The sequence below is a fragment of the Mesoplodon mirus genome (genome assembly GCF_964341445.2).
Source record: "Mesoplodon mirus genome assembly, chromosome: 4".
In the NCBI taxonomy this organism is placed as follows: Eukaryota; Metazoa; Chordata; class Mammalia; order Artiodactyla; family Ziphiidae; genus Mesoplodon; species Mesoplodon mirus.
In genome coordinates this window covers 97,398,411-97,414,243 of record NC_138979.1, presented here as the reverse complement: position 1 = coordinate 97,414,243, position 15,833 = coordinate 97,398,411, and the positions used below count along the sequence as shown (strand labels likewise).

The 15,833-nt window shown below is 39.7% G+C and overlaps 1 protein-coding gene across 1 annotated transcript in view; it reads right to left on the bottom strand.

The window, feature by feature from the left end:
* FBN1 (fibrillin 1) overlaps positions 1 to 15,833 on the bottom strand; it is a 261,762-nt gene that overhangs the window by 221,210 nt on the left and 24,719 nt on the right. Inside the window, exons 3-4 of the mRNA XM_082617138.1 lie at positions 3,604 to 3,686; positions 1,288 to 1,386 (exon numbers count right to left, since the gene is read on the bottom strand). Of these exons, the coding sequence (XP_082473264.1) occupies positions 1,288 to 1,386; positions 3,604 to 3,686 (182 nt within the window). The remainder of the gene's footprint in view (positions 1 to 1,287; positions 1,387 to 3,603; positions 3,687 to 15,833) is intronic.

The window sequence follows — 15,833 nt, the reverse complement described above, 5'->3', positions numbered from 1 at the left end:
CTGGTAAGAGACTGGGAAAGTGAAAGAAAGCCTATAAAGTACATTATCAAGCCTATTCCTACTGTGGGCAACTAGGGCTCAGTCCCACTAGGGAACTTCAGAAGACAGTGCATAACACACTTCGCAGTTATGCAAGAGGAGAGGAAAGGAAGCATGGGCACTTATCCAACACTCTCCATTTGTCACTGGTGAAAAGGTGCTTCTAATTAATCCCCTCAGCCTTCCAGCTTGTCCTACATGCTCCGTGGCTAGAAAAATGTTACAGAGCTCCCAGGCAGAGTCACTTGTGTCACCCATGCATGCCAAGGTATGTGAGTGGGCACCAAGGGGGCCTGCTACCCTGAACTACTTGCCCCATCCTGTTAATTGGTTCATGAGAGCCACGGTTAAATGTGAGGACTCTTAACAGGTAATGAATCTTGAGCCCGCGGAAGTCTCTACTTGCAATCGATGAAAGAGAATGTGCTTATTCCACAATACTCTCCTTAAAACCTTGTCAAAACCAGAACACACTGTAAGAGGAGTGTATTTTCCTATCAGAAATGGGAAATGGAAAAGGAACCTAAGTTTTTGCCTTGGTGATGGTCAAGGTGTTGAGGGGCTATTTATATAGACATGAACTTCAACTTTTTTAACAACCAATGACTCACCTCCTTCCCAAGCCCCACATTTCCCCTAATTCACTGCTGAGCACCCTGCATTTCAAAATAAAAACCAATAGAACAAGCAAGCAAAGTCTCTAAATAATGAACGGAATGAACAAAGTGGTAAAATTCTGAAAGGGAAAATATGTTTGTTCTTCATGATAAATCATCCCCAATAAACTGCCATGATGACTCCTTACATTTTCTTCTTGCAAAAGCAGGGGTCTCAAGTTGTAAAAAGTGTTTAATCAGATTCATATTTCAGTACCACAAGGAAGAATGCTTAGTTTTCTTGAGCCAAAAAATGTTCATTAAACAATCATTTCATTGAGCATCTTTTATGGTGTTTACATTGGAGATACAAAAATGAATAAGGTGACAACTACACAGAAGGAAGCCATAATCTTTATATTATTCATAGTAACTATTTCCCATAGGTAATTTCCCTATAAAAAGTGAAGAAGGGAAATGAGAGCCCAGATTGAGGAAAGCCATTCCAAGTATTTTGGGCAGAACAGAGAAGGCAGATGTTCTAGTGAAAAAAAATGTATTGCAGGCAAGAGAAAAGCCAAAAGCAAATTTAGGAGAAAATAGGGCATAACCACATAAAATAATATTATATATAATGACATGTTATACTCACTGGATCTGGAACCACAGGAAGGAGCTATCTGACCAGATGGGCAAGTGCACATATTTGGCCTAGAACAAAATCCATCCCCACAGGAATGCCGGCAAATGGCTGTGAACAAAACCAGAGGTCTGTTAGCACATGGCTTCAGAGCATGGTGATTTACAGGGCCCCAATCCTCAAGTGAGGAAACCTGGCCTATCAGGTTTCTTGTTAACTTTGCCATCATGACCTATGTGACCTTAGGCTTCAGATTTATTCATTTATAAAACAAATCTGTTGGACTAAATAAACTCTGGCTATAAGATTCGGCAACTCCCTTATCCATATCAGTGGTTCTCCATCCTCTCTTTGCTTATTCCACAGCTCTCAATCTGTCAAAAATCCCAGGATATCCTATAAAGGGAAAATAAAATGAACAAAAATCCTGTGTGTGTGTGTGTGTGTGTGTGTACACACACACATACACACATTGTTTTTAAACTAACTTTAAGATGTAATAATATAAAAATTGTAGCAGTATTCTTGGGAGTCTATTTTATTATAAATGCTTAAAGTTTACTAATTTTTATAAAAATACTGTGCCCTGCTAAGACTACTTCCCTAGTTAAGACCCTGCCAGTCGAGAACATATGATCTATGGAGCAACTTGTATCCTACATTTAGTCCTGTTGTGAATTACATCCAAAGTCTGAGAGAAGACGTGTGAATCCACTTCAGTAGTACTGATCCTACAGTCAGGAAGCCATTCATCTTTTAGAGGATTATTAACATTTTCATGCCACCCAGAGACTAATATCATACTTGTACCAAATGCTCTACTATTGGACTAAAGAATAAGTTCAAATGGTAAATGATTTATATTTAACAGAAGACCAAGATTTGGTCACTACTTTTTATACTCATAGGCTTGATCCTTTCCTTCAAACTCCTGAACAAACTTGCAAGGGCAAATGAAATGTACAAGGCCAAAAATAATACCCTTGATAGTGCACTGAAACATCAGAAGAGCCTCGGATGGAGGTTGAAAACTATTAAGAAGTAAGCTGTCAAAGGATCCTACAAACATTTATTTAATACCTGAAGTCAGCATTTCTCAGAGATTCTACAGAACACTAGGGAGAGGGTTTTGTTGTCAAGTTCATTTAGAAAACTCCAAATACCATTATATCCCTCTCTTAGTGAGTCAGTTTTTTTTTTTTTTTTTTTTTTTTGCGGTACGCAGGCCTCTCACTGTTGTGGCCTTTCCCTTTGCGGAGCACAGGCTCTGGACGTGCAGGCTCAGCGGCCATGGCTCACGGGTCTAGCCGCTCCGCGGCATGTGGGATCTTCCCGGACCAGGGCAGGAACCCGTGTCCCCTGCATCAGCAGGCAGAGTGAGTCAGTTTTGATCTTGAAGTAAACCACAATGTGCCAAATGAATAAATTGCTTTTAGTTAAAATCAAGAATTGGAAAAGGGATTAACTTTTTCAGGCCACCAAGAGAATGCTGGTTGAGATAATCTCTTCTTCGCCACAGACCACTCTTGGCCAAATAAGAAGGGGGTTGAAGTAATTCCTTAGTGTCCTTTCAGCTCTAAATTTCCCATTATACAAATGGAGTTTTCTGAAAACAAAAATCATTTCACAGGTACGGTGACTGTAAAAGTTCACGGAGGACAGATGCCATAACTAACTTGACTTAGTATCGCCATTAAATAGCACCTTGTCTTGCATGTGATTTGTCGCTCAGCATGTGTGGGGTATGATGAGAATCTGGGGCTTTGCCATAGAAACAGAGTCGGTAGAGGAATCTCTGGTACCATCTGAGTTCTTCCCCTAGTCTTTTCACTCATCCTCATATGATGCTCTATCTGCTTCCTCTCCCCTTTGTCTAAGAGTTAGATCTGCTTTTAGCCTCGATCACCAAAATTCAACAGACAAGGTTTGGGTGGGCTTGTGGGTGGCCAACACAGTTAGAAATTACAGTAAGGAAAGGAGCAATGATAAACTGTTTTTCAAAACCCCATCAAAGTGATCACATAGTCTATGCAGCCAGGCACAAGGTATGCCATGACATGAAACCTTGATCAAAGTATCCCTGTGGCTCTATTCCCTCTATCTCAGAAACATTCTAAAGGAAGTCATTGAATTAAAGTATAACAGTGGTTTGACCAAGTTAATATATTTCCCAAGCTGGATTCAGAGAAAGTAGGAAAATCTTAGAGCTGGAAGGCTCTGCTATAAACATATTAATGGTATGCAGTTACAAAAGACCGAATACTAAGAATCACCATGCAACCAAAACAACAAAACAAGAACATGAAAAATGACAGACTATTTACTTACGGACAATACACTGATTTCCACCAGGTAAGGTCTTCCATCCAGGGCAACAGTAAGCATTATAACGTGATCCACAGACATTAGGTCTGAAACAAAAACAAAAAAATTCACTCACGAGAATTCCATACTTTAAAAAAAAAGAGAGAATATATGACCAAATAAAAGGAAAAAATTCCTGAGTTATTAGAACAGTATGAATCTTTGCAGACAAGAAAAGTAAACTCATGGGACTCAATGTTGGCTTAGTAGTTTGGGACTTTTTAACACAATGATACCAATACGGATATGCTTAATATCACCTATGCATACAGCACATCAGGAAAATAAAAACCACAGGAACAAAATGCAGTGCTTTCTATCACAATGCACAGATATAAAAATTTATGGAGCCATATGAGACTAGTTTAAACAATAAATTTACCAATCTAGTTAAGAAAAGTCATCATAAAATCTACTGAATGTAAGGTTTTATATTTCTACTCATTGAAGTTGTGTATATTTTTTCCTATGGCCCAGCTAACCTGTAAAATGTGACCACGTTCTTCCTTTCACCAGAATACAGGAATGCACACTCTGACATTAGTCAGAAAAAAAAAAAAGAAGCCAAAACATGTAAATATTTCTTTAGCCAAAATCTGGAAACATAGTTGATACCAGCAGTTACAGGAAAATAAAGCCAATGTCACTCTGGCTTCCTTGTTTACAGTTCATCACATGTCTTGGAGCAAAGCCTCCATTCAGGATACATTCAGGATCCAAATGATCCTATTTAACAATTTAAGGGAGCAACTGGGTAAAGATCTAACGAATTTTACACTGGAAACTAAGACAGAGGGTATAACACACAGAGACCCAAAAGAAACCATTCACTCATTTCATTTTGCCACATCTGAGGGCCTAAACCTTGATGCCAGTTCCTCGAGTTCAGGTGCTAATAAGGCAGGTCAAAGGTTTTGCAATCCATTTCACAAACTAGGAGCTATTCCAAGGCTTGCTGGTATAAATACTATAGTCCCATAAGTATAAGCCTTTAAGAACAACTGCAGAGCTAAAATGCATACCTGTATATGCACAGAACCCTCTTGCATTTCCTCTGAACTCACTACTTTAACCAAATGCAGGATTGGGAAGTGAGGTAAAGTCTTTGCCCTGTCCTGTACTCCCTTTACAGCCCCAGAAAACCTGGAATACTCTGCATGGAAAAATGCACACTTCAGACCAACTGATGCTGAGGTCAGAAAAAGGAATAGGAAGAAGGATGGAGGAGCCAGGGAGAGGGCCCCAAATCCATACCCAACAGCCCAAGGCTTCTCCAAGGCTAGACAGAAAATGATTGGATAGAGGCTTAATATGTGCATGACGTTAGGACCTCTCTGAGCCTTATTTTATCTCTCTACAACTGGGATAATGAAATGCCTGCCTTGTCCATATTGTGTGTGTGTGTGTGTGTATCAGATGAAATAATGAACATGAAAAGCTAACATATGAAAAGGACAATGAAAACACACAGCAGCAGCATGGTGGAATCACCTTCTGACCTAAATTAGCTACTCAGCCAAAGGAACCATAAGAGATTAAGGAAGAAAGAAAGACTTTATTAGGAATTCTAAGCCAAAGGCTCTCAATTCTTTTTCCCTCCTGTGAAAAAGTAGTGCCCCAAGCTTCAGTTCAGAGTGCCCAGAACTTCCTAGGGCAACTCAGAGTCTTAGAAAGGGGAGTGAGAGGAAAAGATAGGGTAGAAGGCTGGGGCAGGAGGACACCCAAGCTTCATAAAAGTTCCCTCAATCTAAAATGACAATCCAGGCCAAAGTCAACCACCTCAAACCTTCCCCACCAACAGCCCATTACAACAACTCCACTGGATTCAGTCCAACCCCAAATCAAACCCTGGAATAACTTCAGAGGATCCCTAAGCCTTTGTAGGGTGTCTGCTGTTGGAGTAACTATGTTTTTCAGACAAAAATCAGGACATATTGTCTGACAAGGAGTGTATTTATGGAGTAACAACACATATAACAGGGTAAAAAAGCTAAGAAAAAAAGAGTCCAGGATCAGTCCTATCAGTCCTGCAAAGCAAGATATTCAAAAGATTTTCCAAGGTACGTGAAAAATCACAATAATATAGACATTCTTTATTGTTTCCTCAACCTTTAGAATCAACCTACAGACAAAACATGAAAGATGTTACAATTTACAATGATTACAAAATAAAATGTAAATGTTTTAAACCTTTATGTATCATAAATCAAGAAATGAGTTGGAAAGAAAGGTGTGGAGAGAAATAAAGCAATTGATCCAAGAAATAGAGGTTTAGATATATAATGTTTATAAGTACCAAATGATTATAAATACCAAATGTTTATAAATACCAAATAATTATAGAATGGCTAAAAGTCATTCTATAATTATTTTAAAAATGGGAAGGAGAAGAGAGAGTAAAAGGTATAGATCTAAGTGAGCTATGTCCCCATCTTTCATGGCAAGAAGCCAATAGGTACTATTGAAATCTAGACATAGAAGCACAAACACAGAACACGGTGTCACGGGGATAAATGTGAGAAGAACTAAAAACAGAAATGGTTAAAACTGTTTGCCTTAAGAGATGAGGATCTGGGGAAGTAGAGAGTTCTTTTGCTTTCTCAATTAATGACCATCTATAACTTAATTTCTTAAATACATGCAGTTATATTTTGATAATCATCCTTTTTTTTCTTAAATTTTATTTTCCCTTTTTTTTTGATACAGGAGATACTTATTAGTCCTCAATTTTATACACATCAGTGTATACATGTCAATCCCAATCGCCCAATGCAGCAAACCACCATCCCCACCCCACCACGGTTTTCCCCCCTTGGTGTCCATATGTTTGTTCTCTACATCTGTGTCTCAAGTTCTGCCCTGCAAACTGGTTCATCTGTACCATTTTTCTAGGTTCCACATGTATGTGTTAATATACGATATTCGTTTTCCTCCTTCTGACTTAACTTCACTCTGTATGACAGTCTCTAGATCCATCCACGTCTCTACAAATGACCAAATTTCATTCCTTTTTATGGCTGAGTAATATTCCATTGTATATCATGTACCACATCTTCTTTATCCATTTGTCTGTCAATGCGCATTTAGGTTGCTTCCATGTCCTAGCTATTGTAAATAGTACTGCAATGAACATTCGGGTGCACGTGTCTTTTTGAATTATGGTTTTCTCTGGGTATATGCCGAGTAGTGGGATTGCTAGGTCATATGCTAATTCTATTTTTAGTTTTAAAAGGAACCTCCATACTGTTCTCCATAGTGGCTGTATCAATTTACATTCTCACCAACAGTGCAAGAGGGTTCCCTTTTCTCCACGCCCTCTCCAACATTTGTTGTTTGTAGATTTTCTGATGATGCCCATTCTGACTGGTGTGAGGTGATACCTCATTGTAGTTTTGATTTGCATTTCTCTAATAATTAGTGATGTTGAGCAGCTTTTCATGTGCTTCTTGGCCATCTGTATGTCTTCTTTGTTGAAATGTCCATTTAGGTCTTCTGCCCAATTTTGGACTGGGTTGTTTGTTTTTTTAATATTGAGCTGCACGAGCTGTTTATATATTTTGGAGATTAATCCTTTGTCCATTGATTCATTTGCAAATATTTTCTCCCATTCTGAGTGTTGTCTTTTCATCTTGTGTATGGTTTCCTTTGCTGTGCAAGAGCTTTGAAGTTTCATTAGGTCCCATTTGTTTATTTTTGTTTTTATTTCCATTACTCTAGGAGGTGGATGAAAAAGGATCTTGTTGTGATTTATGTCAAAGAGCGCTCTTCCTATGTTTTCCTCTAAGAGTTTTATAGTGTCCGGTCTTACATTTAGGTCTCGAATCCATCTTGAGTTTATTTTTGTGTACGGTGTTAGGGAGTGTTCTAATTTCATTCTTTTACATGTAGCTGTCCAGTGTTCCCAGCACTACTTATTGAAGAGACTGTCTTTTCTCCATTGTATATCCTTGCCTCCTCTGTCGTAGATCAGTTGACTATAGGTCCGTGGGTTTATCTCTGGGCTTTCTATCTTGTTCCATTGATCTATATTTCTGTTTTTGTGCCAGTACCATATTGTCTTGATTACTGTAGCTTTGTAGTATAGTCTGAAGTCAGGGAGTCTGATTCCTCCAGCTCCGTTTTTTTCCCTCAAGACTGCTTTGGCTATTCGGCGTCTTTGTGTCTCCATATAAATTTTAAGATTTTTTGTTTTAGTTCCGTAAAAAATGCCATTGGTAATTTGATAGGGATTACACTGAATCTGTACATTGCTTTGGGTAGTACAGTCATTTTCACAATCTTGATTCCTCCAATCCAAGAACATGGTATATCTCTCCATCTGTTGGTATCATCTTTAATTTCTTTCATCAGTGTCTTATAGTTTTCTGCATAAAGGTCTTTTGTCTCCCTAGGTAGGTTTATTCCCAGGTATTTTATTCTTTTTGTTGCAATGGTAAGTGGGAGTGTTTCCTTAATTCCTCTTTCAGATTTTTCATCATTAGTGTATAGGAATGCAAGAGATTTCTGTGCATTAATTTCATATCCTGCAACTTTACCAAATGCATTGATTAGCTCTAGTAGTTTTCTGGTGGCATCTTTAGGATTCTCTATGTATAGTATCATGTCATCTGCAAACAGTGACAGTTTTACTTCTTCTTTTCCAATTTGTATTCCTTTTATTTCTTTTTCTTCTCTGATTGCCATGGCTAGGACTTCCAAAACTATGTTGAATAATAGTGGTGAGAGTGGACATCTTTGTCTCATTCCTGATCTTAGAGGAAATGCTTTCAGTTTTTCATCATTGAGAATGATGTTTGCTGTGGGTTTGTCACATATGGCCTTTATTATGTTGAGGTAGGTTCCCTCTATGCCCACTTTCTGGAGAGTTTTTATCATAAATGGGTGTTGAATTTTGTCAAAAGCTTTTTCTGCATTTATTGAGATGATCATATGGTTTTTATTCTTAAATTTGTTAATATGGTTAATCACATTGATTGATTAACGTATATTAAAGAATCCTTGCATCCCTGGGATAAAATCCCACTTGATCATGGTGTATGATCCTTTTAATGTGTTGTTGGATTCTTTTTTTTTTTTTTTTTTTTTTTTTTTTTTTTTGCGGTATGCGGGCCTCTCACTGTTGTGGCCTCTCCCGTTGCGGAGCACAGGCTCCGGATGCGCAGGCTCAGCTGCCATGGCTCATGGGCCCAGCCGCTCCGCGGCATATGGGATCCTCCCAGACCGGGGCACGAACCCGTATCCCCTGCATCGGCAGGCGGACTCTCAACCACTGCGCCACCAGGGAGGCCCGTGTTGTTGGATTCTGTTTGCTAATATTTTGTTGAGGATTTTTGCATCTATATTCATCAGTGATATTGGTCTGTAATTTTCTTTTTTTGTAGTATCTTTGTCTAGTTTTGGTATCAGGGTGATGGTGGCCTCATAGAATGAGTTTGGGAGTGTTCGTTCCTCTGCAATTTTTTGGAAGAGTTTGAGAAGGATGGGTGTTAGCTCTTCTCTAAATGTTTGATAGAATTCACCTGTGAAGCCATCTGGTCCTGGAATTTTGTTTGCTGGAAGATTTTTAATCACAGTTACAATTTCATTACTTGTGATTGGTCTGTTCGTATTTTCTATTTCTTCCTGGTTCAGTCTTGGAAGTTTACACCTTTCTAAGAATCTGTCCATTTCTTCCAGGTTGTCCATTTTATTGGCATAGAGTTGCTTGTAGTAGTCTCTTAGGATGCTTTGTATTCTGCAGTGTCTGTTGTAACTTCTCCTTTTTCACTTCTAATTTTATTGATTTCAGTCCTCCCCCTCTTTTTGTTGATGAGTCTGGCTAATGGTTTATCAATTTTGTTTATCTTCTCAAAGAACCAGCTTTTAGTTTTATTGATCTTTGCTATTGTTTTCTTTGTTTCTATTTCATTTATTTCTGATCTGATCTTTATGATTTCTTTCCTTCTGCTAACTTTGGGTTTTGTTTGTTCTTCTTTCTCTAATTCCTTTAGCTGTAAGGTTAGATTATTTGAGATTTTTCTTGTTTCTTGAGGTAGGCTTGTATAGCTATAAACTTCCCTCTTAGAACTGCTTTTGCTGCATCCCATAGGTTTTGGATCGTCGTGTTTTCATTGTCATTTGTCTCTAGGTATCTTTTGATTTCCTCTTTGATTTCTTCAGTGATCTCTTGGTTATTTATTAATGTATGGTTTAGCCTCCATGTGTTTGTGTTTTTTATGGTTTTTCCCCCTGTAATTCATTTCTAATCTCATAGCGTTGTGGTCAGAAAAGATTCTTGATATGATTTCAATTTTCTTAAATTTACTGTGGCTTGAGTTGTGACCCAAGATATGATCTATCCTGGAGAATGTTCCATGCACACTTGAGAAGTGCAATCTGCTGTTTTTGAATGGAATGTACTATAAATATCAATTAAATCTATCTGGTCTATTGTGTCATTTAAAGCTTGTGTTTTCTTATTTATTTTCATTTTGGATGATCTGTCCATTGGTGTAAGTGAGGTGTTAAAGTCCCCCACTATTATTGTGTTACTGTTGATTTCCTCTTTTATAGCTGTTAGCAGTTGCCTTATGTATTGAGGTGCTCCTATGTTGGGTACATATATAATTGTCATATCTTTTTCTTGGATTGATCCCTTGATCATTATGTAGTGTCCTTCCTTGTGTCTTGTAACATTCTTTACTTTAAAGTCTATTTTATCTGATGAGTATTGCTACTCCAGCTTTCCTTTGATTTCCATTTGCATGGAATATCTTTTTCCATTCTCTCATTTTCAGTCTGTATGTGTCCCTAGGTCTGAAGTGGGTCTCTTGTAGACAGCATATAGATGGGTCTTGTGTTTGTATCCATTCTGCAAGCCTGTCTCTTTTGGTTTGAGCATTTTAATCCATTCATGTTTAAGGTAATTATCGATATGTATGTTCCAATGACCATTTTTAAAATTGTTTTGGGTTTGGTTTTGTAGGTCCTTATCTTCTCTTGTGTTTCCCACTTAGAGAAGTTCCTTTAGCATTTGTTGTAGAGCTGATTTGGTGGTGCTGAATTCTCTTAGCTTTTGCTTGTCTGTAAAGCTTTTGATTTCTCCATCAAATCTGAATGAGATCCTTGCCAGGTAGAGTAATCTTGGTTGTAGGTTCTTCCCTTTCATCACTTTAAGTATATCATGCCACTCCCTTCTGGCTTGTAGTTTCTGCTGAGAAATCAGCTGTTGACCTTATGGGAGGTCCCTTGTATGTTATTTGTTGCTTTCCATAATTTTTCTGTGTCTTTAATTTTTGCCAGTTTGATTACTATGTGTCTCGGCGTGTTTCTCTTTGGTTTTATCCTGTATGGGACTCTCTGCATTTCCTGGACTTGAGTGGCTATTTCCTTTCCCATGTTAGGGAAGTTTTCGACTATAATCTCTTCAAATATTTGCTCGGGTCCTTGTCTCTCTTCTCCTTCTGAGACGCCTATCATGCGAATGTTGTTGCATTTAATGTTGTCCCAGAGGTCTCTTAGGCTGTCTTCATTTCTTTTCATTCCTTTTTCTTTAGTCTGTTCCACAGCAGTGAATTCCACCATTCTGTCTTCCAGGTCACTTATCCCTTCTTCTGCCTCAGTTATTCTGCTATTTATTCCTTCTAGCACAGTCTTCACTTCAGTTATTGTATTGTTCATCTCTGTTTGGTTGTTCTTTAATTCTTCTAGGTCTTTGTTAAACATTTCTTACTTCTTCTCGATCTTTGCCCCCATTCTTTTCCGAGGTCCTAGATCATCTTCACTATCATTATTCTGAATTCTTTTTCTGGAAGGTTGCCTATCTCCACTTCATTTAGTTGTTTTTCTGGGGTTTTATCTTGTTCCTTCATCTGGTACATAGCCCTCTGCCTTTTCATCTTGTCTATCTTTCTGTGAAAGTGGTTTTTGTTCCACAGGTTGCAGGACTGTAGTTTTTCTTGCTTCTGTTTTCTGCCCTCTGGTGGATGAGGCTATCTAAGAGGCTTGTGCAAGTTTCCTGATGGGAGGGACTGGTGCTGGGTAGAGCTGGCTCTTGCTCTGGTGGGCAGAGCTCAGTAAAACTTTAATCTGCTTGACTGCTGATGGGTGGGGCTGGGTCCCTCCCTGTTGGTTGTTTGGCCTGAGGCAACCCAACACTGGACCCTACCTGGGCTCTTTGGTGGGGCTAATGGTGGACTCTGGGAGGGCTCACACCAAGGAGTACTTCCCAGAACTTCTGCTGCCAGTGTTCTTGTCCCCACGGTGAGCCACAGCCACCACCTGCCTCTGCAGGAGACCCTCCAACACTAGCATGTAGGTCTGGTTCAGTCTCCCCTGGGGTCACTGCTCCTTCCCCCGGGTCCCGAAGCGCACACTACTTTGTGTGTGCCCTCCAAGATTGGAGTCTCTGTTTCCTCCAGTCCTGTCGAAGTCCTGCAATCAAATCCCACTAGTCTTCAAAGTCTGATTCTCTAGGATTTCCTCCTCCCATTGCCAGACCCCCAGGTTGGGAACCTGATGTGGGGCTCAGAACCTTCACTCCAGTGGGTGGACTTCTGTGGTATAAGTGTTCTCCAGTCTGTGAGTCACCCACCCAGCAGTTATGGGATTTGCTTTTACTGTGATTGCACCCCTCCTACCGTCTCACTGTGGCTTCTCCTTTGTCTTTGGATGTGGGGTGTCTTTCTAGGTGACTTCCAGTGTCTTCCTGTCGATGACTGTCCAGCAGCTAGTTGTGATTCTGGTATTCTCGCAAGAGAGAGTGAGAGCACGTCCTTCTACTCTGCCATCTTGGTTCCTAATCCTCGCACCTTCTTTTCTAGGAAGATTTTCCAATCTTACCTTCACCTTTGGGAGCTCCTCTTCTGAGTTTCTAAAACACCCTCTATCATCACTTTTCACAGTACACTGTAATTTTTAGTTAACTTTCCTGCAGATTTTTAGTGCTTTGGGAGCAGGCATTTTATTTTTATATCTCTTGTCTCCTGATACACAGTAGATTCTGGATTCATTCATTGAATGAATCATCATCTTTTATTTAAAGCAACAATTTTACTTTAAAAGTATGAACTTCTTATCTCATAAACAGGTGCTTTCCGCTTCATTAGAATGAGGCATTCACAGCTCCCTTTCATTAGTTATCACATTTTCATTTCACTGCATTTCTTAAAATTCTATATAATGTTGAATTATGATTTATTTTGTTTGCATGCTCTGACTTTTTTGAGTTTAATAACTTTGCCCTTTTTAATAAGTAATATATATATATATTTTTTAATTAATTAATCTTATTTTTGGCTGCATTGAGTCTTCGTTGCTGTGTGAGGGTTTTCTCCAGTTGCAGTGAGCGGGGGCTACTCTTCACTGCAGTGCGCGGGGTTCTCATTGAGGTGGCTTCTCCTGTTGCGGAGCACGGGCTTCTGGCACACGGGCTTCCATAGTTGTGGGTCGTGGGCTCTAGAGTGCAGGCTCAGTAGTTGTGGCGCAAGGGCTTAGTTGCTCTGAGGCATGTGGGATCTTCCTGGACCAGGGCTCGAACCCGTGTCCCCTGCATTGGCAGGTGGATTCTTAACCACTGCACCATCAGGGAAAGCCTAATATATTATTTAATTTCAACCAACATCGTTAAATGACAATTGCTTTAATCTCGTTACCATTCATTCTTCAACAACACTAAATACTACTACGTCTTGTTGCTTAATGCAAAGTATTCGAAAGATGTAAGATTTCTCCTCTGCTGACTTTGGTTTTGAGAACTGCAAACTAACAGAACATGTTCAGACAAGCTGGGTGGCATTTGTTCTACTTACACACAGAAAAAAACAACTTTAATTCTAGAAATAAATGAATATCTTATTTAAGTTGGAAAGTCTAAGATATGTAAAGTCTAAAGGAGACGAGTTGGATGACTTCCATTCTAAAAGATTTTACTCTAAGGTTTCAGCATGAAAATCATTAACAAAGAAGACAAATTATTAATGGAGTTACTTTTTTGTGTAAATCAAAGTGTAGCAATCATATCTCTTCTTCTTCCTTTTCACTCATCAGCCATACCTACCAACCCACCACCAAAAAAAAAAGTCAGAGATAAAGGTCCATGCAAGTGGCAGTGGCATTCTTCAAATTAAAGGTAAAATTCAAAGGGAAAAGATATACTAAGTGCTAAAGATACGTTATTTCATCTTCATAGAAACTCTTTGAGCTAAACCTTATTATTACCGTTTTAACAGTAAGGTTTAACAAACTAGCCAAGGTCTCATAGCTTGGAAGTAGAGAATGGAGTTTGAACTCAGGAAGTCTTATTCTGGAGTACACTGTCTTAATCCCTATGTTAAGGCAAAGATTTATTTAGGGGAGAAGATGATATTCACCCAGTAGCATTCCTGGTGGCATGGATAACAAAAATCACAAAATGTCCATCAACTGACCAAAGATTAAGCATAAACAGTTTTTACCTGTATCTTAATAGTTTATGGGGGAGGGGGAAAATATGTTTAGATTCCACTTTACTGCTATACATTACATTTTTCTCAATTACTAAGTCTTTGTCTGTAACTTTTCTTACCAGTTGCTTCGAATGCTGTGCTCTGCAATAAGCCAACTCCAATCACTCTGGGGGCTGGGTGAGCCTCAGCAGGCTGGATATTTGGATCCAGTTCAGACACAGTACTCAGAGATTGTGTGGGCTAGCTAAAGCCCCTCTCAATGGAGCAAACAGCTGGGCTCTACCACGTATGACCACATCATTGCAAGAATTAGCCTCAGTGTAAGATGTCTGCAGTGTGTCCACATTCCTTAGCCAATCCACTTCTGCGAGTCTGGCCTGTCTTTCAGCAAGAGAGCCTTTCTGCTTCCTATCCCAAGTGCAAACTCCTTTTCAGACACGACCGGGGTAATAAAGACAAATTCAACGGGCTCTTATTTCATATGCATGAATTTCTCAGCTTGTGAAGCGATAAAACCTTGGGCAAGGAGAATAATAAGAATTAGGTGAAGGTTAATGAGGTGGACCCTGCTCTGTGAGTTGCCTGCTTTTTTCTTTTTTTTTTTTGCGGTACGCGGGCCTCTCACTGTTGTGACCTCTCCCGTTGCGGAGCACAGGCTCTGGACGCGCAGGCTCAGCAGCCACGGCTCACAGGCCCAGCCGCTCCGCGGCATGTGGGATCTTCCCAGACCCGGGCACGAACCCGTGTCCCCTGCATCGGCAGGCGGACTCTCAACCACTGCGCCACCAGGGAAGCCCTTGCCTGCTTTTTTGACCTTTAGGCAGAAAAGTTATGATTTAGCCCTCTTGAGTATAAGCGTGGAGGGGTATCAAAAAACATATGCCTCCCACATAATGATGGGTGCCCAAATACCCATGTAACTTGTCTCAAGGTAAACATCCTAATATCCCACTGTTCCAGAGTTTAAAAATAATCATAAATTTCACGGTCAAAAATGAGATACATAATGAAAAAACTATAAAACACAAATGAGCTACATATATTGTGAACCACACATCGTTATTAGTTCTTTGACAAATTTTATCAGGTAAAAAGAAAAACCATGAGTGCTATCTGATAAAGGGATCCACTGCTTCAATAAACTTTGCAAACACTACCCCCTTATTTTATCTCCTGTATTCTGGCCCTCTTCACAGCCAAAGGCAGAGGTCACATCTCCCAGCAGTGATCTGAATATCACATGTGACTGTTCCAGCCCATCTGCCAGTCACAACAAGTCGAGTAATGAAACTTCAAACCCCGGTAGTGAAGACAGCTTCCATGTCCTCCTCAAGCTTCAGCCGGGCTCTCCAGACCCAGGGACTCATTTCTGGATTGTCTGAGTCAACACTGGCTGGGACACAGACAATCCTGGTTTTCTCCTTTAAAGACTCAAGCCAGCCAGCCAACCTCTCTAACCTACCTCATGCAGTTTTTCTTAATTAAAATGATCTCAAAAGGAACAAGAAGAAGAACCATTCATATTCTGGTTTGCAGGAGCTTTATCCCCTTCTTGCTCTCTCCCATCTCTGGTAGATTGGTGACTCCATTATCCCTTCCTCCAAAGTCAATGTCTGTCTGTTTCTCAAGACTTCCTTCCCTCCCTCCCTCCTCTTCTCTTCCCTCCTTCCTTCCCTTCCTCCCCCTCTCTTGCTCTCTTCAGTTCCTACTATCAGGACATCTAGAATCAAATGTTCTGTTACTACCTCAAACTCAAGGTATCCAAGATCA